At 38.9% G+C, this 24,018-nt stretch overlaps 1 protein-coding gene and 1 pseudogene across 1 annotated transcript; one reads left to right on the top strand and one right to left on the bottom strand.

Moving 5' to 3' along the window:
• Window positions 482-1,329, bottom strand: Or10a51-ps1 (olfactory receptor family 10 subfamily A member 51, pseudogene 1; annotated as a pseudogene).
• Or10u3 (olfactory receptor family 10 subfamily U member 3) lies at window positions 21,105-22,067 on the top strand. The gene has a single exon (NM_001000065.1). It carries the CDS (start codon window positions 21,105-21,107, stop codon window positions 22,065-22,067), a length of 963 nt encoding a protein of 320 aa, NP_001000065.1.
• The last annotated feature ends 1,951 nt before the right edge of the window (window positions 22,068-24,018 follow it).

Genomic DNA, 24,018 nt, shown 5'->3' with positions numbered 1-24,018 from the left:
ATGTGGCTTCATCACCTAAAATTCTGGTCTTCATATACGGAATCAAAAGACAGTTTTACTCTCTGCTTCAGATTTTGTTTGGGGAAGAACTGAATCCAACATGTACTTTAAAAGAAAGACATGAATGGATGACTTTTTTTAGTGCAGAATTCCTGTAGGATCCATCACATCATGAGGAGCAACTGCAGATTTGCAGTTAGTAAATACACTTACCACTTTAGGTCAAAGTGTGCAATTTCCATTATAGGGCATGAATGACAATTCCATAAGCTTGCCCATAGTCTTTAAATGATATGCTTATAATCTTTTCTTCAATAACTTCAATTTGAGAGCTCCATTTCTTTCTTGGGATGACCTGGGATGACTCCAGTATTGAAAAAGTTTTTGATGGGACAAGAAAAATCATGTACTCCTGTCCCTAAAATGTGAGTGAATGATATAATCCCACTTTGTTGAGAAACACTCTGAATAGAAGATCTAATAATGTATCTAACTTCTTTAAGACCTTTTGAGTGACAGTTTTTTTGACTGCTCTTTTCACTTCATTGTTCCTTAGGCTATAAATGTTGGAGTTTAATATAGGTGTAATGACACTATAAGACAAAGACACACGTTTCTTGATCTAAGGAGACTGGTTACATGTGGGCCTTAAATAAGTCAAGCTAACTGAGCTATAGAAGACAGATACAACAATAACATGTGAAGAACAAGTAAAAAATGCTTTCTGGTGACCAGTAGCTGATGGCATCCTCAAAATGGTCCCAATTAATGCAGGCATAAGAGATCAAAATGAGAGAAAATTGAAACATAATAATAAAAGGAGTAGATGCAAGTTCTTGAAGCTCCTATATAGTTGTATCTTCACTAATTTTAAGAGAGGAGGAACATCACAAAAAATGGCCTACAGATTTGGGCCCACAGAACTGAAGAACCACCAACCAAGCTGTCTGTTACATGGACACGAGAACAACAGCCACGGACAAGCACAGAGACCTGTTCATTATGACAGGAAAACAAAAAGGATTAGAGATCACCACAAAGAGGTCATAAGCCATCATAGAGAAAAGAACAAATTCAGAGGTGCCAAAGAGGAAGTAAAAGTACATCTGGGTGCTACATCCCAAAAAAGAGATGACTTTCCTTGTTGATACTAGGTGTACTAGCATCTTAGAGACCACAACCAGAGTGAAGCAAACTTCAACCAGTGATAGGTTTCATAGAAAAAAGTACATGAGTATGTGAAGAGCAGGGTCCACACTGGTAACTGTGACAGTGAGAAAATTTCCCAGCAAGGTTAACTGAATAGATGATTAGAAACAAAATGAAGAGGGAAGTCAGAATATCAGTTTTGTTTGTGTATCACAGAGGGATGAATTCAGTAACTCTGGTATGCTTTTCACGAGTCATATTTTAGACAATTTCTCACAAAGGAACAAGATGCGACATATCAAAAGCATTCTATCAATATAGACATCATGCTTAAAATAAAAAGGATTTTGCTCATTGGTAGTTATTGTCAGGAGCTTCAGGCCTTCATAAGAGCTGTACCATTTTAAGGAATTAATAAGAGGATTGAATATAGGTTAAAAAAGAATAACAATTTTTTAAAATAACTTCAAGTTACAAAGAAAATGTCAAACGAATTGATTTGTCCATCTCATCTTTGATTATATAAATGATGATTTTGTCATATTAAGTAGACTTTACATCATTCCGTACATGCATGTAATCTCTTCACACATGCCAACAAACATGAGAGTGATTATGTCATTAAAAAACTGTTGTTTTTCTGTAATGTCTATCAGTCTACTAGTGATTTTTGATAATTTCTCCTGAAAACTGACTTTATTTCATGGGTTTACATTATTTTTTAAAAAAATACTTTAGCAACTTTAATTATTGAGTATCAACATGTAAAATAAAATAATCTGTTTTCAATGTAACAAATAAAACGATATCCTATTGACACTACTTGAGCTTCTGTTTCCCCACCAAACACTTGTTCTGGAGAGAACTACTTTAAGAGATAGCAACTGAAGTTATTTCTTCTGAATATCCCTCAGCAGTGGAGCAGAGAATTTTTTTCTTTTGATTTGCAAATTCCACAGAACCCCTACCACTGGGTGAGAAGAATATCTGTAAAAATCCTTGACAATTCTTTCTCCTTGGTTATTCATAGACTATGCTACATTCTCAAAAGATTATATCTTTAAGAAAAGAAAAGAAATTATTAAAATAATCTTAGACAATTTAGATTCATAGATTGAAAGAGCAAACTTTCAGAGCTTGTGATTTTGAAAGGGGCAGAATTTACAGGCCTCAACCAAGGAATTTTCTTACTTTCTCAAGCCATATGTTTATGGGGTTTTCCATCAACACTAAAACACATCTACTGCATGTGGAAATATACATACACCAACCATAGGTAGGGCATAAAACAGCTACATCTGGGATGTGGTGCTTTACAATACATTTCAAAGTCTGAGAATTTAGAAGAATTTTGACAGATTATATTCAATCTAATAACATAGCTTAATAATAGTTGGAGTTGACTTATTTTTGGTACCTCATCATTATTCTATGAAACACATCCTGAGGAACCTGACTCTATAGGTCAACATTTTGTGTTTGTGACCATATAATGGTATAACATGTGTGTTGTTAACATTCCCAGAAGCTGTGTCTGAAGTGAACATGTTTTACCTAATTTTTTTCTCCATCTTTATTAAATTGGATATTTCTTACTTACATTTCAATTGTTGACATAGTGGATTACATTGATGGATTTCCATACACTGAACCATCCCTGCATCCCTGGGATGAAGCCTAGCTCATCATGTTGGGTGATTATTTTGGTGTGTTCTTGGAGTCAGTTTGTGAGAATTTTATTGAGTATTTTTGAATTAATATCCATAAGGAAAGTTGGTCTGAAGTTTTCTTTTTTGTTGGGTCATTGTGTGGTTTAGATATAAGCATAATTGTGGGGTTGGGGATTTAGCTCAGTGGTAGAGCGCTTGCCTAGCAAGCGCAAGGCCCTGGGATCGGTCCCCAGCTCCAAAAAAAAAAAAGATTCTTAGATATAAGCATAATTGTGGCTTCATAGAAGTAATTTGGTAGTGATCCATCTGTTTCTATTTTGTGAAATAGTTTGAACAGTATTGGTATGGATTCATCTTTAAGGTCTGATAGAATTCTGCACTACACCCATCTGATCCTGGGCTCTTTTTGGTTGGGAGACTTTTAATAACTGCTTCTACTACATTAGGAGGTATGGGAGTGTTTTGATGGTTTGTGTGATACTAATTTAACTTTGGTACCTGGTATCTGTCTGGAAAAATGTCCATTTCCTCCAGATTTTCCAGTTTGGTTGAATATAGGCTTTTGTAATAGGATCTCTTGATTTTTTTTTTAATTTCCTCAGATTGTGTTGTTATGTCTCCCTTTTCATTTCTGATTTTCTTAATTTATATACACTTTCTGTGTCCTCTGGTTAGTCTGACTAAGGGTTTATCTATCTTGTTGATTTTTTCAAAGAACCATCTCCTGGTTTTGTTGATTCTTTCTGTAGTCCTTTTTGTTTCTACTTGGTTGATTTCTACTTGAATTGGATTATGTCCTGCCTTATACTCCTCCTGAGGTTATTTGCTTCTTTTTGTTCTACAGCTTTTATGTGTGCTGTCAAGCTGCTAATGTATGCTCATTCCTCTTTCTTTTTGGAGGCACTCAGAGCTATGAGTTTTCCTCTTATCACGGCTTTCATTGTGTTCCATGAATTTTGGTATGCTGTGCCTTCATTTTCCTTAAATTCTAGAAAGTCGTTAATTTCTTTATTTCTTCCTTGACCAAGTTATCATTGAGAAGAACTTTGTTCAACTTCAAGGTATATGTGTGCTTTCTTTCGTTTCTGTTGTTATTGAAGACCAGTCTTAGTCTGTGGTGATCTGATTGGATGCATGATATACTTTTAATCTTCTTGAGTTGAGGCCTGTTTTGTTACCAATTATATGGTCAATTTTGAGGAAAGTATGGTGAGGTGCTAGGAAGAAGGTATATTTTGTTTTGTTTTATCATGAAATGTATTATAATTGTCTGTTAAGTCCATTTGGTTCAAACTTCTGTTAGTTTCTCTATGTCTCTATTTAATTTCTGTTTCCACGATCTTTCCATTGATGAGAGTGAGGTGTTGAAATATCCTGCTATTATTGCGTGAGGTGCAATGTGTGATTTGAGCTTTAGTAAGGTTTCTTTTATGAATGTAGGTCCCCTTGCATTTGAGCATAGATATTTTGGATTGAGACTTCATCTTGGTGGATTTTTTCTTTGATGAATATGAAGTGTCCTTCCTTTCCTTTTTTTGATAACTTTTGTTTGAAAGTAGATTTTATTCAATATTACAATGGACACTTCAGCTTGTTTCTTTGGACCATTTGTTTGGAAACTTGTTTTCCAGTCTTTTGCTCTGAGGAAGTGTCTGTTTTTGTCTCTGACGTATGTTTCCTGCATGCAGCAAAATTCTGGATCCTCTTTTTGTATTCATCCTGTTAATCTACGTCTTTTTGTTGGGGAATTGTATGAATGGATGTTAAGGGATATTAAATAATAGTGATCGTTGCTTCTTGTTACCTTTGCTGTTAGATGTGGAATTATGTTTGTGTGTCTCTCTTCTTTTTGTTTTGTTGCAAGGAGATTACTTTCTTGCTCTCTGTAGGGTATAGTTTCCTTCCTTGTGTTGGTGTTTTCCATCTATTACCCTTTGTAGGGCTGGATTTGTAAAAAGATACTATGCAAATTTGGTTTCGTCATGGAATATCTTGGTTTCTCCATCTATGTTAATTGAGAGATTTACTGACTATAGTATCCTGGGCTGACATTTGTGTTCTCTAAGGGTCTGTATGAAATCTGCCCAGGATCTTCTAGGTTTCATAGTCTCTGCTGGGTAGTATGGTTTAATTCTGATAGGTCTGCCTTTATATGTTACTTGACCTTTTTCCATTACTGCTTTTAATATTCTTTCTTTGTTTTGTGCATTTGCTGTTTTGACTACTATGTAACAGGATAAATTTCTTTTCTGGTACAATCTATTTAGAGTTCTGTAGGCTTCTCGTGTGTTTATGAGCATCTCTTTCTTTAGGTTAGGGAAGGTTTCTTCTATAATTGTGTTGAAGATATTTACTGGCCTTTTAAGTTGGGAGTCTTCAGTCTCTTCTATACCTTAGGTTTGATCTTCTCATTGTGTCCTGAATTTCCTGGATGTTTTATGTTAGGAGCTTTTTGTGTTTTACATTATCTCTGATGATTGTACAGATGTTTTCTATGATATCTTCTGCCCCTGAGATTCTCTCTTCTATCTCTTGTATTCTGTTGGTGATGCTTGCATCTATGACTCCTGTTCTCTTCCCTAGGTTTTCTATTTACAGTGTTGTCTCCTTTGTGTTTTCTTTATTGTTTCAATTTCCATGTTTAAATCCTGGTTGGTTTTGTTTAATTTCTTCTCCTGTTTGTTTGTGTTTTCCTATAATTCTTTAAGGGACTTTTATGTTTCCTCTTTAAGGGTTTCTACTTTTTTACTTGTGCTGTCCTTTATTTCTTTACCGGTGTTATTTTTGTCCTTGTTAAAGCCTCCATAATCATCATTATATGTGATTTTAAATCTAAATCTTGCTTTTCTGGTGTGTTTGGATATCCAGTTTTTGCTTTTTTTGGAGAACTGGGCTCTGCTGATACCAAGTAGTCTTGGTTTCTGTTGCTTAAGTTCCTGTTTGCCTCTTGCCATTAGGTTGTCTCTGATGTTAGCTTGTCTTGCTGTCTCTGCAGTGGCTTGACCCTCCTCTAGGCCTGTGTGTCAGCACTCCTGTAGACCTGCTCTCTTACAGCCAGATCTGGGAACAGAGAGCTGCTTCTGGGTTTGCGTGACAGTTTGAAGAAGAGTTAGTCTTACCTCTGCTCTCAGGTGTGTAGTGCTCCTGACAACTGGCTTTCAGCTCCAGGGGAAAGCAGAAACTGGAAGGGTCCTGCTTCTCACTGATCCTAGGTTCCTGTGCCTAGAGGCACAGATGGCACTAGGCAGTTTCCTCTTGGGTCAGGAGTATGGACAGAATGTAGTTGTCTCCTCTGAGTTCTCAGAATTGCCCACACTTCTGAGGGTCCAGCTCAATGCCCTACAGGATTTGGGTTCAGGAAGTTGTGGGACCGGTTCAGCTCAGTTCCAGATGGAGACAGATACCAGCAGGTTCCTGTCACTGCTTGCTACTATATTCCTGTACCCAGAGGCTAATATGCAGGCTCCTCTTTGGGCAGGAATGTTAGCAGAAGTGGGCAGGAGTGGGGGTCTCCCATGAGTTTCAAGATTGTCAGCACTTCTGGGAGTTCATCTCTCTCCCCCATGGCATTTGGGTGCAGAAAGCTGTGGGATTGATTCAGTTCCGTTCCAGGCACAACCAGAAACTGGAACTGTCCTGTACCACAGGACTTCTGCATTTGTGTGTTTTGAAACCACCAGGAAGTTTGCCTGGAGCAGATAAGTTGGTCTTAACCTCTGCTGTCAGATGTGTAGGTGCTCCTAGGTCCCTATGTGGAGAGGGCACATAGGGCACTAAGCAGGTTCCTCTTGGGTCACGAATGTGAGCAGAAGTGAGGTCTCAGTATAAGACTCAACTTCAGTCTTAATTACAAGGAGACCCCTGTGAATAAGATGTGAGACTAGAGATGGATGCAATAGCAAGGGGATAATTATTCTAGGAAACTGTGGTCTGCCTACCTCCCGAGGTGAGGCAACTCTGAATAATTTGTTAGTACAGTTTTATACATTGTGTAAAGGGTGGGTTACAGTGATTATGATTGGGCAAATGGTGGTATTGGTGAGCTCAAATGACCTTTAGGTTGCTGCAGACTAGGGAACCATCAGGGGTTCTTGAAGTGCATTCCTTCAGATAAGGTTGAGACAGCTCTGCTGGGAGGAAAGGACTCCCTTGTGTCCTGGAAGCATTCTGGGAACTGTGCCAGACAAGATTGGCGTACTACCTCCGGGATGGGAAGGGCTGTCTGAGGCTGGTGGAAAAGTACTAATCCTTTCATCAGGATTGTCCACACCTCTGAGGGTCCAGCTCTTTACCCAATGGGATTTGGGTGTAAGGAGCTGTAGGACTGGTTCAGCTCTGGGCACAGCCAGAAACCAGAATTGTCCTGTCCCAGAGGACTTCTGTCTTTGTGTGACCTGAGGCCACCAGGCAGGTCACTTGGAGCTGAAAAGTTAGTCTTACCTCTGCTCTCAGGTGTGTAGGAACTCTTGGTGACTGACATTCAAAACTATTTTTAAAGGCTCATATCAAACAGGTATTGTTAGTTTCTAATCTTGTAAATGATCAAATCCTTTAATAGGTTCATCAGTATATATAAGAAGTCATGCTAAGAATGGATGCAATTAATTTAAAGATTAAGCTTTACTTAGTCTCTTGTTTTATGTTTGCAAGGTACAATTTAGAGTAGATAACTAAAAAAAAGATTGTTTGATGCAAATATGCTAAGTAGGTGTAGGATGATGTTATTATGCAGCAAGGTGGTTACAGAATAAAGCAAAGCATAGTCGTGGAAAATCTAGGAAGGAGGAAGGAGGAGGAAAAACAGGAGATCAAGATGGAGTCTATGGAAGAGAATGGTTCAGATTTAGGTGAACTAGATCTATTTGATGTTGTCTAGGTGGCAGTTTATATCTTTATCAATTGGCATCGAATTTATTGTGTGGATGAATTGTGGATTGAGAATTTAACATGTAAATTTAATTGCTAAATTACAAGTTTCTGGAACTTTGATTTCACTGGGCTAAAGAGGACAATGTGTCAAAGAAATGGCTGAGAAGCAGTTAGAGTGTGAGGCTCTGGTTCTGTTGTCCTCGCTGAGTAAGAATGCTCAAGGCCCACAGAATGAGATATATGTGTGTGTGCCAGGCATGGTAACTACTGCCTAGGGGATTGTGTGGAGAGGGCAGCTAAAAGGGAGACATCCAGGAGTGGGTGGCTTGTGGACTGCATGGCAGAGTAGCAGCTGAAGTGAGCAGATCCAGCTTGTGGGAACTGATAGAAAACATTCCTTTAAAATTTTTACTGCAATAGTTAGGTACTAGCCTTCAAACTCCCATAAGGTTTCCAAAAAGAGATGAGCTCTATGACAAAGCACACCACCAGGATTTAGGGATGATAACCACTGTGCATAACTGCTCTAATGCCTTGCCTGATGCTAGTGCCCAGCCTGTCCTATGGACAAACAGAGAACACTGGACAGTGAATTGCCACAGGCTGCTTAAAATGAGGTGATGTCAGCCTCTCCCATGTTCCTCCTCCACAAAAAAGGCCTCTTTATCTTCTGGGCCTGATGACCAAAACTGCCTATGCCCTCAGTGCCATAGAGACACATTGGACAACTCTCTAGGTAATGGAATATGGACTAGTATGTCCTTCAAATTGATGTATAGGTCTTTAAGATTACAATTTATTCTCTCAGATATTTGATCATATTGACAAAGAAGCTAACTGTAGCTTAACAGCTAAACAACAGATGGCTATATCCTTACCTCAAGATAATCCACCACTGTCTTAGTTCATTTGCCAATTCTTTAGTTAGTTAAAACTATTAGGTCTCTTACTAAAAATAGGGCAAACAGGTTTGTCTTACCTGTGTCTCATCATAAATAATTAAATAAATTTAAAATTTTATTTAAGGTCTGAGGATATAAAAAATGTTTTGGGGCCTAGGAAAAATGTTTGAAATTGATAAATGCAAATGACAAGTGTTAGAAGATATAAATAAACTTTAGAAAATTATTTAAAAATAAAAAATGCTTCAGATAAAAGATGTTTGAGGTTGAGGTAAATGTAAGCTGTAAATATTGGAGAATCTAAAAAGATGTATAAGATTAGAAGGTCTGAGAAGCTATTTTTAAGTAAATAAATAAAAGTTATGGAAATATAAGAAATTATCTGAGATATACAGAAAAGAGGGGAAATGTTTAATATTTCCCCATACTAATGTTATACTAGGATTTCAAAGATCAAAATTGTAACATTGACCAATGGAGCTTTTGATAAGCTGATGGAGTACTGAGTACTTACAAGCTTAAAATTCTAAATTCCCTTCGGTTTTGTTTTGAATATAGACTTAAAGGTGCTTCTCATCATGCTAAAAACCTCTGTTCAATCTATAGATCTAGCCCTCTGGACTGAGAAAGAATGTTCAATACCTTTTAACTTAAACATAGTTTTTACTAGGTCTCAATGGCATGGATCTACTCCTCTTGTCTTACAGACACTTATTACTACTTTTTCTGAAATATGAATTTCATGCAATGGTAAAACTAGTGTACATCCTTTTGTAAACTAAAGGTTGTATAAGTTTCAGGGAATCAAAAAGTTGTAAGATTTGTATCCATCTGACACAAATCAAATGTACTGCAGTTAAGTACACCCACTCATTCTTGAAAGTGTTTTTTTTTCTCTTTTGTTTTGGGATTCCTTGCCTTTCCACATTACTAGACAAGTTAACTTCTGTCCCTAGTCTATATTTGTCTCAGCAGGTTTTCACATGGCTGACAGATTCCATCCAGGGATTATCTGTGGACTGCAAACTGCTGAGCTCTGGATTAGCTGAAAGCTGACGTTAACCAGACTAAACACTGGGATTGTGCCCTTTCTTTCAGTTGGATCAGATAAGCAGATGCTTTTGATAAATGCTCCTTTGCTGCCAGAGCCTCCTGGGTCCCCTGCAATGTTTCACCCCCCCCCTTGTCAGACCCTTCTGGGTCTCTTGCAGGGTTTAACCCCTGCTGAGACATGCTGAAGCATGTGGAAGCCTTTTGTTCCTAACAAAGGAGCAGTCTGGTCTGGTACCTGGGCAGTGGTCAATTGGTTCCTGCCTTTTTGTCTTCTTGGCCTTTGTCTTTGACATTTAGGCTGGTCTTCCTGGATTTCTCCCTAGTTAATTCAGGGCACATAGTCAGTCTCTTGTTACTGAAGTCTTGAGCCAGGGTTTCCCACTGTGCTTCCCACCAGATATCTTATACCTGGTGAACTTGGGGTATATATTTGGTGAATAAAGCTACAGGAGCCCCTTCCTCCTCTGGATTGATACGAATAACCTCTGTGTGTGTGTGTGTGTGTGTGTGTGTGTGTGTGTGTTTCTTTAATCTCACAGACTTTCGCCTGATTCTCGGTACATGTTGGTGTGGGTGTGGGGCATTGACAAATGGAGGTCCCACTGAGATTGGGAACAACAAGGTCTCCCGATGGGACATCCTGGGTAGTCGGTGGTGGAGAAGCAGGGATGTATTGGGGTAAGATGGGCTAAAAAAGGCCTCAGTGATTTGGGCTAGCATGAGTAAAACTTGTAATAAAAAAGGGACAAGGTAATGGTAAAGTATTTCTGAGTATGTGTTCTTTTAGAGTTATGTTTTAGTCTTTGGACCCTGACTAGCGATAGTTTTTGCCCTAGACATGAGAGAGAATGAATGGGTTTGGGAAAAACAGTCCTCCTGGACTCTCCACAGATGCTTTGGAGAAAGAGAAAAACTTTTTAGAGCTCTCTTAAGTAACAGAGGGAAGGCAGGAGACTTCCTGCTTCTCTGCTGGCTCCTATTGGAGAAATGCTTATTTCTGGTTCTGGGTTCCATAGGTAGGATATCTGGGACCCTTTGGTGGGACACCATCTAGTTTTTTCCCTCTATGTCTATTGTCTGTCCTTGGTGCACCAAGCTGTCCATGTCTGTCACTTTATGTCTGTGGTTTTTGTTTCTCGTTGCTTAAATGTTTTATGTTTCATGTTCAAAAGAAAAAATGGTAAAAACTTTATTTGCCAGTCGTTCACACCTTGATTTGGTTTTAACTCCTTTCAAAAAAAGGAACAAATGAATAAAGGGCAGTTTCAATAAGCCTTTGGAGCCCTGTGCCTGTAGCTAGGAGCCTAGGTCAGCTGGAGAAGCTGCCTGGGTTTGAGCATCTGCACGATCTAATCTTAAAGACCCAAGCAGTTCCTCAACTTCTATGGTAGGGAGCTGATGGTTGTTTATCTTAGAAAAATTCCTGACTTCTTATTAGACTTAGCAGGTGACAAGGTGCTTCTCATAAAATCACAGCTAGAAAAGTAAAAATGGTATTTGGTCTAAATATTAAAGATATGTATAGTCACTTCAATTTTGTTTCTGATTGGTTTTAAATGTATAAATATGCTCTACATGCCTTGGTTATGGACTACTGGCTTTTAAGTTACTGGATATGGTTAAAAAAATGTAACATTGGTAACAGAAAGTTGACATAAAACTGGTAATTTGGATAGAGTCATTCTAGACAACATGTGGCATGAGCCAACCTAGGGAAACAGATCTAAATTGGGTTAATATTTTTATGGAATTCTTATCCTAGAAACCAGACTTCTAAAAGATTTTAGGACAATGTCTCTTTATTGAGGTATTGGAGACCGCACCATCATGCGTTCACATGGAGGAATTGGCAGTCAAACCTTGTAGCATGAAGGATAGACTCAGTGTTTTGGAGACTGGATTTTAGAGACTAGATTGTTTGTTGGAGGTTGAGTTTTGCTTTCCAAAGTTGTGGTTGTGCCCTGGTGTTAGAAGGAGAACTTAAAGATTGTGGTTAATGATTGCCAGTGTCACGTTGACTAACTCAAACTTGTTTGTAATTAAGAAAAATAATCAAACAGGTAGAGATTGTTACAGGATTTACGAAGGATTGATGAGGTTTTAGAACTTGTGAGAATATTACAGCCTGTTTGCTTACTCCAACTGCAATTTCAAGATAGATTTAGAGGATTGATTTTATGCAATTTGTTTATGTCCTGGCAATTGTGAGGAGTTTTCATTTAGTGAGCTTGCTTACAATTTTAGAGAGCTCATGAAGGGATATCATTAAAAATAATTTACCAAAAAATGGCTAATAGCCTTATATTATGTAATTTTGTTGCTTCTTCAATGTAAGAAGTTAGAACTTTGAATCTTTCAGTGTACATGAAAATTTTTACTACAAACTTTTACTCTCACAATGAGCTTTAGTATTTGGGGACTAGCTGTTGCTCCAGAAAAGATTCAATATTGCTTTTAATATTTTAAACTAATTTTAAGTTTTTAAGGATATGCTAATTGGCTAAGTACCTCACCTTACCAGAGGACTTAGGCCTTTGTTTGTTATCCTCATTGGAGATAAAGGTTCAGGTGTGTTAATACAGAATTGTAGGCTAGAGTCTTGAAAGCATTTTAAAAAGAAACCTGGTAAAACACCTTATTCCAAACAGCAATTAAATTGGTTATTACAAAATTCTGATATTTGGCCTATCACATATACAAATTTTTCAGGCAAAATTGATAATTTTACTCTTTGCATGATTTTGTATTTGCTGTAAATTTGTGTATGCAACCCATAGAAAATGTGCTTACTGTATTTATAGGTGGTTCATCTAATGAAAATGCTACATATATGATTGGACCACTTGTTTGTTTTCTAGAGTTTCCCCTTGTTCAGCACAGATTATTTAATTACGTGCTGTAGCCTCTGTACCCTCTGTAACCGCTGTTTTTTAAATGTTAAAAAAAAATCAAGGTTTCAATTCATATACTGATAGCCAATGTGTGGCTTATGGTTTACAATTGATTAAAAGGTTTTCCTTTTTTTTTTTTTTTGATACTACTAACCCTCAAATTTTACAATTACTTAATGCTTTATTAGAGGCAAGTTTTCTACATGAAATCAGTGAGTGATGATTTCAGTGTGAATGTCTGAGAGCTCACTGTCCTTTCAGAGCTCTGGCTCAGACAACCAAATTAAACCATAGACTCATACCTAGCTCTTTGAAAATGGTAATGGAGTTGATAGCACACCCTCACAGAAAGAGGAAGACTCCATTTGCTTACTCTCAACCCCCAGCCTCGCCCTGCCAGCTCAGGCATTTCTAAGTAAGACTAAATCTAGACCATATTTACAGGATTTGACATTTCTAATTAATGCTTAATGTTTAGGTAAATAAAGTTTGTGAGGGGCTGGAGAGAAGGTTTAGTGGTTAAGAGCACTAAGTACTGTTCCTTTATAGGCTATTTAAGAACTCAAACTGGATTGCCTGGACTCCTTAGCAAGGGAGGGCAATGATACCAGATAGATTATAGGCCTTACATAGGAACAATTAGTCAAACAATCTCATTCTTTATATCACCAAAACAATAATGCTAGAGACAATAATTTGGTATAAAAGTCAATTTGTAAATACAAGTCCTCAGTGTCCTCAATTTAATCTTCGAGGGCTTATCTTAATAAATAATATTTTAACCATATCTTAATAAATAAAAAGGGGGAGTTATATTCCTGTATGCTATACAATTATTTAAATAATGCTCCTTTTATTTCAATTTTAAAATTTGGATGCCAAGGAACACTCTGAGTGTTTATGGCACTCTACAACCAGGCATACTTCTGCCTAGGTGAAATAGAAAGATCCACATATTGACATGATCCTGTTTAGGTATTTTTTATGGGGAAGAGGGCATGTTTGTGTTTTTCCTACAGGATGCTGCAGGAGTATGCCAGCTGCCAGAGGTGGTTGGTGAGACTTGCTGATCCTGGTTGCATGCAGATTCAGCTTGAAAGGAAAATTATACAGATTTAAGGTTTAAAAATATGAAGTTAAAAGAAAATTCAGACTCAGGACTAAACACTGTGAAAAGCAAGTCCAGGCAGCCCTGCCCTGCCACTAGGACTAACAGATCATAAAGATAAAAGGAATGTCGGAACCATCCCGAATTATCAGGACTGACTCAAACCATCTGGCAGAAGGGTACCTCCCCCAGCTTACTCAGAGTCACACCTTAACCAGATGTCCTTCAAACCCTGATATGCCCCTATCTCCTAAAATCCTGTACGCTCTAGTCAATACGTACTCTCCTGCTGTGCTGTAATCTCACTGCCATGTTTAAATGAGCCAATCACTTATAGCCGCGCCAGAAATTAGCCAATCGTGTGTAACCGCGCCAAACCCCCTAGCTTTCCCTATATAAACCCCTGACTTTTGAGTTTCGGGGTCGACTCCTCTGTCTCCTGTGTGAGATACGTGTCGACCCGGGATCCCGCTAAGACCCGGGATCTCGTTAATAAAGCTACCTCGTGCTTTTACATCAAGAATGGCGACTCGTGATTCCTGGGGGCACCCCACCCCGCGATCGGAGCGAGAGACACAGTTCCCCGTTTTGGGGTACGCTCTTTCAAGCTCTCTTGGTTAGTGTCCCTGGAGTCATTCCTGTGCCCTTGGAGGAAGATGGAGGACTCCCCGTCATCTTTTGTCATCACAGCGATCTTGGCGTTGCTGCAGTCACTTTTACCGCCACTGCGTGTCCCGTCACACCTCAGCCTGCGCCCCAACCCTCTGTGCACCGCTGCTTGCCAGAGAAGACTGGACTCCCGCTGTTACCCCTGCCCCCCTCATTCCCCTGGCAGCTCTTGCTGCCTTGCCTGGCGTTGTCATTTTGCAATCTGTAGCCTCACAGGAATGCCGTCTGCATGAAGCTGCTGTGGACCTGGGAACCCTGCCCTGGTTGTTCAGATCTCAGACTTGGTTCCATTGCCTGACAGTTGTTGAGAGAAGAATGGCTGATCCTAAACTGTCCTGGGAAAGACTGAAAAGTAAAAGTTTTAAAGTTGCCCCCCTAGACACAATGTTTAGAGCAGAAGAAAAAAACAGGTTAGGCCCCAGAATTGTATGTTCCAGGAAGCCTCTCCTAGGGCTATAGAATAGGTAATTACATTGGCCGGCTCAACAGCTTTCTCCTAGAAACTAGCTGACCATAAATCTTAGAGAACAATCTTGAGAAGCAAGCAGCTTCTCCTAGGAACTAGCAGACCATAAAGTTAAACAATCTTGAGACGCAGGAAGCAGCTTCTCCTAGGAAACAGAGTTTCTCCTTGTGATTTTTCACTGGTATTCTTCACATTTTCCAATGACACCATCCCTGACCCCTTGGGTTGGGGTTTCTTCCTTTAAATACCTCTTTTCCCAGCCTCTTGGCGTCGAACTCCACTGCCCCTGTGTGGGATATGAGAACCAGTGCACTGGTTCCTATCGATAAACCTCATGTGATTACAACAATGATGGTCTTGTGTGAGTTCTTGGGGGGTCACGTCATCCTGAGACTTGAGTGAGGGTCTCCCCGCTCCGGGTGTCTTTCAAGACTGTGGCATTTTCACTGCTATTGTAGCAGCTATTGCCGCTGCAGCCCTTTTGTCTGCAGTGTCTGGAGTTACCCTCCCCCAATCTATTGTTAGGCAAGAACAGTGGGTAAACCTTCTGGAGTAGTTGTTGACAATTGGGAATTTTAAATTTTATTGCAGGAGCTGCTTGATGACAGCCCTTGGTGTTATGGCCCTCCCAGTTTGGCCCTAGGGCCCTTGTGCTTCTTATCACATGCACAAACAGCACTTCCAGTCCTGGGCAGCAACTAAGCAGGTGGTAGGAGACAAACCTTCTGCCCAAATTGGGCTCAGCCTTCACAAGAAGCAGTTAGCTGACAATGGGCAACTCTTTGGGACCAGGCCTCGCCTAAGGCTGGAAATTCTGAGGCTGGCAAAATATTCCAATGACAGGAAAGAGGCTTGATATCTTAAAGTGACCTAAGACAGGCTGCTGCTTGAAATTATTATAGGGGGACTTGCTTAATAAAAAAATAAAATAGGGGGACTTGTCAGAGCCTCCTGGGTCCCCTGCAATGTTTCACCTCACTTGTCAGACCCTTTTGGGTCTCTTGCAATGTTTGACCCCTGTTGAGACATGCTGATGCATGTGGAAGTCTTTTGTTCCTAACAAAGGAGCAGTCTGGCCTGGTACTGACACACCTGGTCAGTGGTCAATTCATTCCTGCCTTTTGTCTTCTCAGCCTTTGTCTTTGAGATTTAGGTTGGTCTTCCTGGATTTCTCCCTAGTTAATTCAGGGCATGTAGTCGGTCTTTTGTTACTGAAGTCTGGAGCCAGGGTTTCCCACTCTGCTTCCCAGATATCTTCTACCTGGTGAACTTGGGGTATATATTTGGTGGATAAAGCTACAGGAGCCCCTTCCTCCTCTGGCTTTACATGAATAACCTCTCTCTCTCTCTCTCTCTCTCTCTCTCTCTCTCTCTCTGTGTGTGTGTGTGTGTGTGTGTGTGTGTTTGTGTGTGTGTGTGTGTGTTTCTTTAATCCCACAGGCTTTCGCCTGATTTGAGGTACTGTGTTCGTGTGGGGTGTGGGGCATCTACACTTTGCCTGGCCTTTTCCTAGCATTTCAGCCTTCCTGGGACCCTGTTCGAACTTTCTGATGTCAGCAAGAATCATTTACAGAAAAACAAAACAAAACAAAACAAAACACATCTGATGTTCATTATCCCAATTTACAGGCTGAAATACTAAGTCAAAAAGGATCTTCCACCCCAGAAGGGCTCACACTGAAAAGGACCCTGTCTTGTGATCATGGCCACCCAGATGGCCATGCCAATCTGTATTCATCACTCTCATCTGTAGTTTGCCTCTGGAAACATTGGGACCCAGCCTGCAATGAGTCATCAGATTAACACCCACAGGACTCATTAAAATTCAGACTGGTAAAAGACTCTAGAGACTAGTTTTCTATTTTGTGTTGCCTCAAGCTGCTGAGGCATACACTCCAGTACAACACATATGAACTTTGATTAGAATTATAGCTGGGAGCCTAATTATTAATATAATATCATTGCCTATGGTTCTTCCACCCTAACCTTGTAAATTATTGGGGCCAAAATGGAATAGGCATTCAAAGGCTGCAAATGTATACATTCCCTTATTTTCTAGGTCTTTTGGATATGGGATTCAGAATATTTGTTTGTCCCTCAAATGGAGACACGGATTTTGGGGACAAGATATGTACCATTGTGCTATATGGGGGCTATGAAACATCAGCTCCCTGGGTAGCTGATAATGATAATCATTCAGTTACAGAGGGTTGAGAGCTACTTTGAAAAACTGGGAAAAATCAACCCCATTAAATTAAGATAATAAGAATGATATAAGTAATGTATAGAATACACGAGAGACTCTGCATTCGTATGCCTAGTAAGGGCTCTGGAATGATTTTCACCATCCAGAGATTCTAGGCCACTAATAACAGGGTCTTAAATATCTTGGAACCCAACAAAGTGCCAAAGTCTTCAAAGAAAGAGCTAACCACCCACAGTAGTCTGCTTCTGCCACTACATTGCTGGCAGGCCTCTACCCAACCCTGGACATCTCTCCCTCTCCCTCTATCTCAAGAGTTCTTTATTTTAACTTATACTATCCCAAACCTAAGTATGGAGGAAATGGGTATACAAGTAGATCAACTACACTCTTGGGAGCATGAGCCCATCTTGACTGTGGAAGTGATGGAAGGACGAGGCCTCTGCTTATAAGTAGGGTCATATAAAATATCAGACTCACAGTACCTTCAACACTACAATGTCACAATTCATCTATAGATGTTAACTGCGGGAATTTCCCCTTATTATTTAGCACTTCCAAAAGGCACTTGCTTTGCTTGTGCCTTGGGACTAACTCCATGTCAGTCCCTTTATCCTCATTGAAACTTCTGACTTTAAATTACTTGTACATCTGTTGCTTCAGGTATAATATTATTCTGGGGGGGATGGGAATACCTGGGACTTCTATATTGATCCAGAATGAAAAGGGCAGCTCTAATACTAGTGGTCCTCTTAGCAGGCATTGGCATGGCAGTGTCTCCCGACATGGGAACACAGGTTGGTATAAAAGTTTGTTTAACTGGTACCCCTGGCCTCAGAGAAAGATTAAGAATCAATGATTTGACTTACCAGAACAACACAAAAGGGAGGAGGGAGATTGAAGTCTACTCCTTTTAACCTAATATTAGGTATTTTGTATTCGATTTCTATTTTGTTCATAAGGTGAAATTAAGTTCACTTTCTCAGAACTGACACTAAAGAATGCTATTAAGACAAAAATTATGGTTGAATTTCTTATATGCTATTTTCTCAGTGTACTGGAACTCTCCTGATATGATTTGTACACCTACCCTCTTATCTCACTTTGGACCAATCAGTTTAAACATTAGCTGATAATACTCTAATAAGCCAAGATGTTGTGCTACTCCCTTGCTTGCCGTTTAATCTTTTGAACCTGTTTTTTCCTATAAAAATCCTGCTTTCAGGACATACAGGAAACACAATTAGGCTTTTAAGTCTTTTTTATGGTCCTGAATGTTCAGCTTTGGGGTGTACATTCAATAAACTAGTCTTGCTTAACTGAAATTGAAGTTCTTATGGTTTGTATAGGGATTCCCGAACTCAAACACTAACCAGACATACATCCTCCCTTCTTGATTCATTCTCTCTCTTGAGACCTCTCTTTTAAGAACTCCAATATTTAATTGAAGCTGGTAGCTGTTGAAGAAGTAAAAATAGTTCTGTAGGTTGATGTCATTATGCAGGTAAAGGCAGGTACAGGATAGAACCAGGCCTGTCAGTGGATGAGAAAGAATCATGTATGGAAATGTTTTGGAGAGGTAGAGGAAGCCAGAGTGAGGAGAAGGGAAAAGCCAAGAGAACATGGTGGCAGATGTTAATATTCCTCTCTGAACATTTACAGGTTGTTACGACTATTCTTAAGGGGTGGATGTGTACAGGATTTTCTGTTGTCTAGATGGGGAAATTATATCCTGTCTAGGTGGGCGATATTTTATCCCTATCACATGGTTGTAAGTTTATTGTTTGAATGTATTGTGGATTGAGAATTTAGCTTGTAAACTTGATTGTTAGGTTACAGTTTTCCGAATCTTGATTTTACCAGGTGGCTGGAACCAAATTGTTCATGGCTAACAGAGAGCGGCCTGGAAAGAAACTAATCTGAGATGAATTAGCCATAGTTTCAATGGCCCTCTGGAGCTGGTACTAGAAGGGGAGTGAGAATGCCAGAGAATACGTGGAAACCATTCCATCACATTTTTAGTTTTACGGGAACAATCTACTTAAAAAATGGTATTTTCAACACTCCTTTCTCTTGCAGAATATTTGACCAAAATGTGTCCCCTGAGATTGTGTTATTTACTGAAAAAACTGTTTCTAGTTGTGTGGCAAGCTTTACCATACCCTTAATCTCTCTGGCTGGAAAATAAACACACCCTTAGTACACACCTTTAATTCCAAACAATGAAGGTAAAGTTAGTTTGCAGAAGGAAGCACTCCTGTTTGAAAGTGATATCTAACTGAGTGGCAGACAAAGTGATGATTCAAAGAAAGATTTGACAGAATAGGATATGTACAACTCTCATGAGAAGAGAGAGGAAAGAGAAGCTATTTCAGGGACAGTGCAGATAAGAAAGGAGGAAGTTTTACAGAGACAGGCTGAAGAAAGAACAAGCTAGACACAGTTGGATACAGAACCAACCAGAGAATGAGAAGGAGCCAGAAAATTGGAACAGATTATTAGTATGAGGCCAAGCATAACAATCAAGGAGGAGCTAAGGGAAGCCAGATGAAATCAGTTAGTATGAAGAGGAGTTTGAGCAAGAACCGCTGAGTTGAACCAGCCAGTCAGAAGTAGAAAGAACTAGAGAGAGGAGAGTTCACTTAGCAGTAAGTCTCAGAAACTGAAGAAGCTTCCAGGACTAGGCTTAGGTTAACAGATTGAAGCAGTAGGCCTATAGACAATAATTATTTCAGAAGAATAAAAGATGATTTTACATCTTTCTTTTGCTTTTAGTTCTTATGATAGGAACTGAAAATGCTGTTAGTGATAAGATGTGCTTTAACCAAACATAAGCTTTGAAGTAAAAATAATGTAATATATTATTTATTTATTTATTTGTGTGTGTCCTTGTGTTAATGTCTGTTCTGTGTACATACAAACATGTGTGGTTACTTCCTTTCTTTTACCATATTAGTTGAAGAATTCAACTCAAGTCATAAAGTAGTTACAGCAGTTGTTCTTATCTATTGAGCCACGAAGCCTGATTCTCAGCTGTTCATTTCTTAAAAGAAACATTTCATTAAATTTTTTGACCAGTTCAATGGGAAATTCAAAAGTTATTGTCTTACACACCTTTTATGCTCCATCAACTGAAAGATTTATAGTGAAGGGATGGGAATATCTATGTGGGTTGTTTGAACTCCATTTGTGCTCTAAACTAAACTTGATTGTATTACAGAGATCTGAGTGGTAACTTTGTAATAGAGCTTCATAAAGACTGCTATAGCATAGTCCTTAGAGTCTCCAGGCAATCTTGGGCATCAATTAGAAACTTTTAGATTATAGTATGTATCTTTAATGAAATAATTAATAACAATATTTTATGTTTGGAAATACATTAAGAAAACAAAAGCCAAGTTGCATAAGAAACATGGTTATATGTTGTTTTTGAACATATTCCTCCTGAGAATAACTATACAATATTGGGATGTAATCCCTATGGTCTTTCATGAAAATAAAAATGCTGCTTCGTGTTGCTACTTGATATTGTAGAACACTTACAATACCAACACCAGGAAGAAGCTGTTCTTCTTAGGTAGCCATCATAGCTACAATATCTGGAAAAAGGATCATTAAAGTTGAAAAAGAGATCCTATATGCTTTTTATTTCTGTGAGTCTTACTTGTCTAATCATTAAAGTATTCAATTTAGGTCAAAATTAAAGTGTTATGCAGATAAATGTTAAATAAGTGACAGGAATATCCTTTCTTTCTCCTGGATACTTAAATGGAACATTAAGATGATAGCAGAGTTCAGAAGATAAGAACATGACACTTTTTTCTTATTCAATTTTCTGTTTTGTAATGGAAACACTTTTATATGTCAACTCTAAGAGAGCTTGTGTGCATTAGAAGGTAAAGGTGAATTCTTAATTTAGATGCATTTGTCTCCAAGTTTCTATAAAAATAGAAAAACAGCCACAACAAAAATGTGCAGCTGTTCAAATGGGTTTTTTGCCTCACAGGAGTTTTGAGGTCTCTAGCACACTGATAGTGGGAGAGTTCCTTTGTGGAGAGTAATTAACATTTGTGGCTGCTGAGTGTGTTCTGTGCAACCCTCTGCCTGCTCTGTTGTCTTCACAGATGTCTAATTCAGGCCTCAGGAAGAATGGAAGCCTGTCTTTCTGCAGTGAATTCACATTGGTAGCCCTTTCTTCTCTAGCAGAGCTGCAGCCTGTCCTCTTTTTGGTGTTCTTGGTTACCTACTTGTTTACTGTGGGAGGAAACCTCACCATCATCTGTGTGATCTGGGTCACCCGTTCTTTGCACACACCCATGTATTTCTTCTTGGCCAACCTCTCCTTTCTGGAGATGTGCTATATCAGTAGTGTGGTGCCTCAGATGCTGGTGCACTTGCTGGTGCAGATCAAGACCATAAGTGTGAGAGGCTGTGCAGTTCAGATGTATATATTCACCATCTTGGGGCTGACAGAATGCTGCCTTCTGGCAACTATGGCTTATGATCGCTTTGTGGCTATTTGTCATCCACTGCATTACACTCTGCGGATGGGCCCTTCTGCCTGTTTGAAATTGGCTGGTGCATCTTGGATGACTGGGATCCTCGTAGAATCAGCCCAGACCACCTGGATCTTCACTCTGCCCTTTTGCGGAGCAGGAACAATTCAGCACTTTTTTTGTGACATCATGCCTGTGGTAAAATTAGCTTGTGTGGATACTTCCCAGAATGAAATTGTGATATTTATTATTTCTCTTATCTTCATTATGAGCCCCTGTCTCTTCATTCTGTGCTCCTATGTCCGCATTATTCTGACCATCTTGAAAATGCCCTCAGCAGCAGGCAGACACAAAGCTTTCTCTACCTGCTCTTCTCATATCCTGGTTGTTTCTCTTTTCTATGGCACTGCCTTGTTTACTTATCTCCAACCCAAGAGTTTACACACCCCAGACACCGACAAGGCTACTGCTCTCATGTACACTGTGGTCACCCCTGCTCTGAATCCTGTTATCTACACTTTGAGAAACAAGGAAGTGAAAGAAGCCTTTCACAAGGCAACACAGAGGAAACTTCATAGACAAAAAGACTAGTTTAACCTCAGCAGCTGAAATTTTTACCATTGTGCAGGTTCTTCTCATGATTCCTTTATTACATGTTGTTATTGAAGTGTTGATAGTCTAATAACCAGAAGATAATTGTTTGTTTTATAGTTTTCAACGTGAACAACTAAAAATAACACATTCATTCAAGTATTTTAATGGCACTTGGAATTGAACTCAACCAACTCTATCAAACTAAATCTGGCCTTTTTTTTCTCTTGACTTGAACTTTCAGATAAATCTTGAACTCACTCTATATTCCAGTTAAGACTTGGATCATGGTTTTATCATCTCAGTTTCAAAAATCTGGGATTACAAAGCAGTACTAAATTTGCTATATTCAAATTTATTCAAATTTTCAACCTCACATCTGTGTCACATTGCTACATTCATTTAAAAATTGTTAAGAGTATTGTAGCCGTAATACAAAAAATATATTTTCCTTTAGATAATGATTGAGTAAATTCCTCCTGCCATGAAAATTTGTTTAAAGCTTGATCCTGAAGGTTAAGGAATCTCATCCCATCACTTGTTCACTCTTGACTAGTACAGATTAATGGAACTAGTCAGGAATTCTTGTAAGTGTAAAGCATTTGGATTTGAACTTTGGAAATGGTAAATTAAATTGGAGAGATATAGAAGGTACAGTGTCAGTTAAAAATGGAAATAAACTAATTGATAAAATTGATATGCCTGTATCTATTATTCGCAACATTCTACATCTGGAAGTAACTAAAACCCCAATCTATTGCGTATACGTATGAGGTTTGCTTGTTCGGATGTTTGTTTTAAGTTAATCAGTGTAGAAAGACCCAGTTGAAATACAGATCAATTAAGGTTGGTAAGACCCACATTTAATCACACACTTTCTCATGGCATACTATATAAAGTACAAGAAGAAAGAAGCTTTTACTCATTGCTTGTTTGCCTGGCTCTCCTCCAGGTTCAGTTATTCACTGACCTTAGAACTTCTTTGTGATTCTAGTCTCCAGCTGAGACATCTAGGCTTGAAGACTGAGTAGGATTAGATTCTTGACTTTCCTTTGGGAGACAGCCATTTTTGATTTGCTGGACCCCAACCTGTGAGACACTTATAAATCAAGTATATGACCAGATGCAGAATGCAAATTTAGACACTTTATGCATAATATCTGATTGTCAGTCACTGCATGCTTTCCCTTCTGTTGCTAAAGGAATCCTCTCTGATGATAACTGGACAAGGTACCAGTCTATAATATAATATTATTAAGAGTCATTTAATTTATTTTTTCCAGCTGTGCTTGACCTAGCCTAGGTGTCTGAGCTATTCAGTCTCTGGTTTCTGGCAATCTGGGCAGCGTGGAATGTGGGCTTCTTCTAGTGGTATAGGCCTCACTTTAAACTAAACGTTGCTGGCCACTCCCACAAGTTCTATACCATCATTGTCTCGGCAGAAAAAAATGTAGGTAAAGAGTTTTGTTTCTGGATTACTGTCCAGGTTTGCTTTTCTGTGTCCTGCAGAGTACCTTCCACTGTCAATGAGACTAGAACTAATGAGTGAAGGCTTCAAGTCTACACCAGTTCTACCTCTCTACTTTCAATGAGCTATATGGAATCCTCAGAATCTATCCCATTTCTCCTTCTCATGGAATCCATGCATCCCCTTTATAACCATCCTTTCTCTAACCTCTCTAGGTCTGTGGATTGTAGTAAGCCTATCATTTACTTAGCAGATATTATCCAGTTATATGTGAATACATACTAAATTTGTTTTTCTGGGTCTTGGTTACCTCACTTGGGATGATTTATTTTTCTACTTGCATTCATTTGCCTGTAAATTTAATGATATAATTTTTAACAGTTGAGTAAAACACCATTGTGTAAATCTACCACATTTTTATAATTCATTCTTCAATTGATGGGCATCTAGGTTCTTTCTACTTTCTGGCTATTGTGAATAATA

The sequence above is a fragment of the Rattus norvegicus genome, chromosome 7 (genome assembly GCF_036323735.1).
Source record: "Rattus norvegicus strain BN/NHsdMcwi chromosome 7, GRCr8, whole genome shotgun sequence".
NCBI classification, from domain to species: Eukaryota; Metazoa; Chordata; class Mammalia; order Rodentia; family Muridae; genus Rattus; species Rattus norvegicus.
Note: the sequence above shows the minus strand (reverse complement) of the source record. Positions and strands in the feature narration are given on the sequence as shown.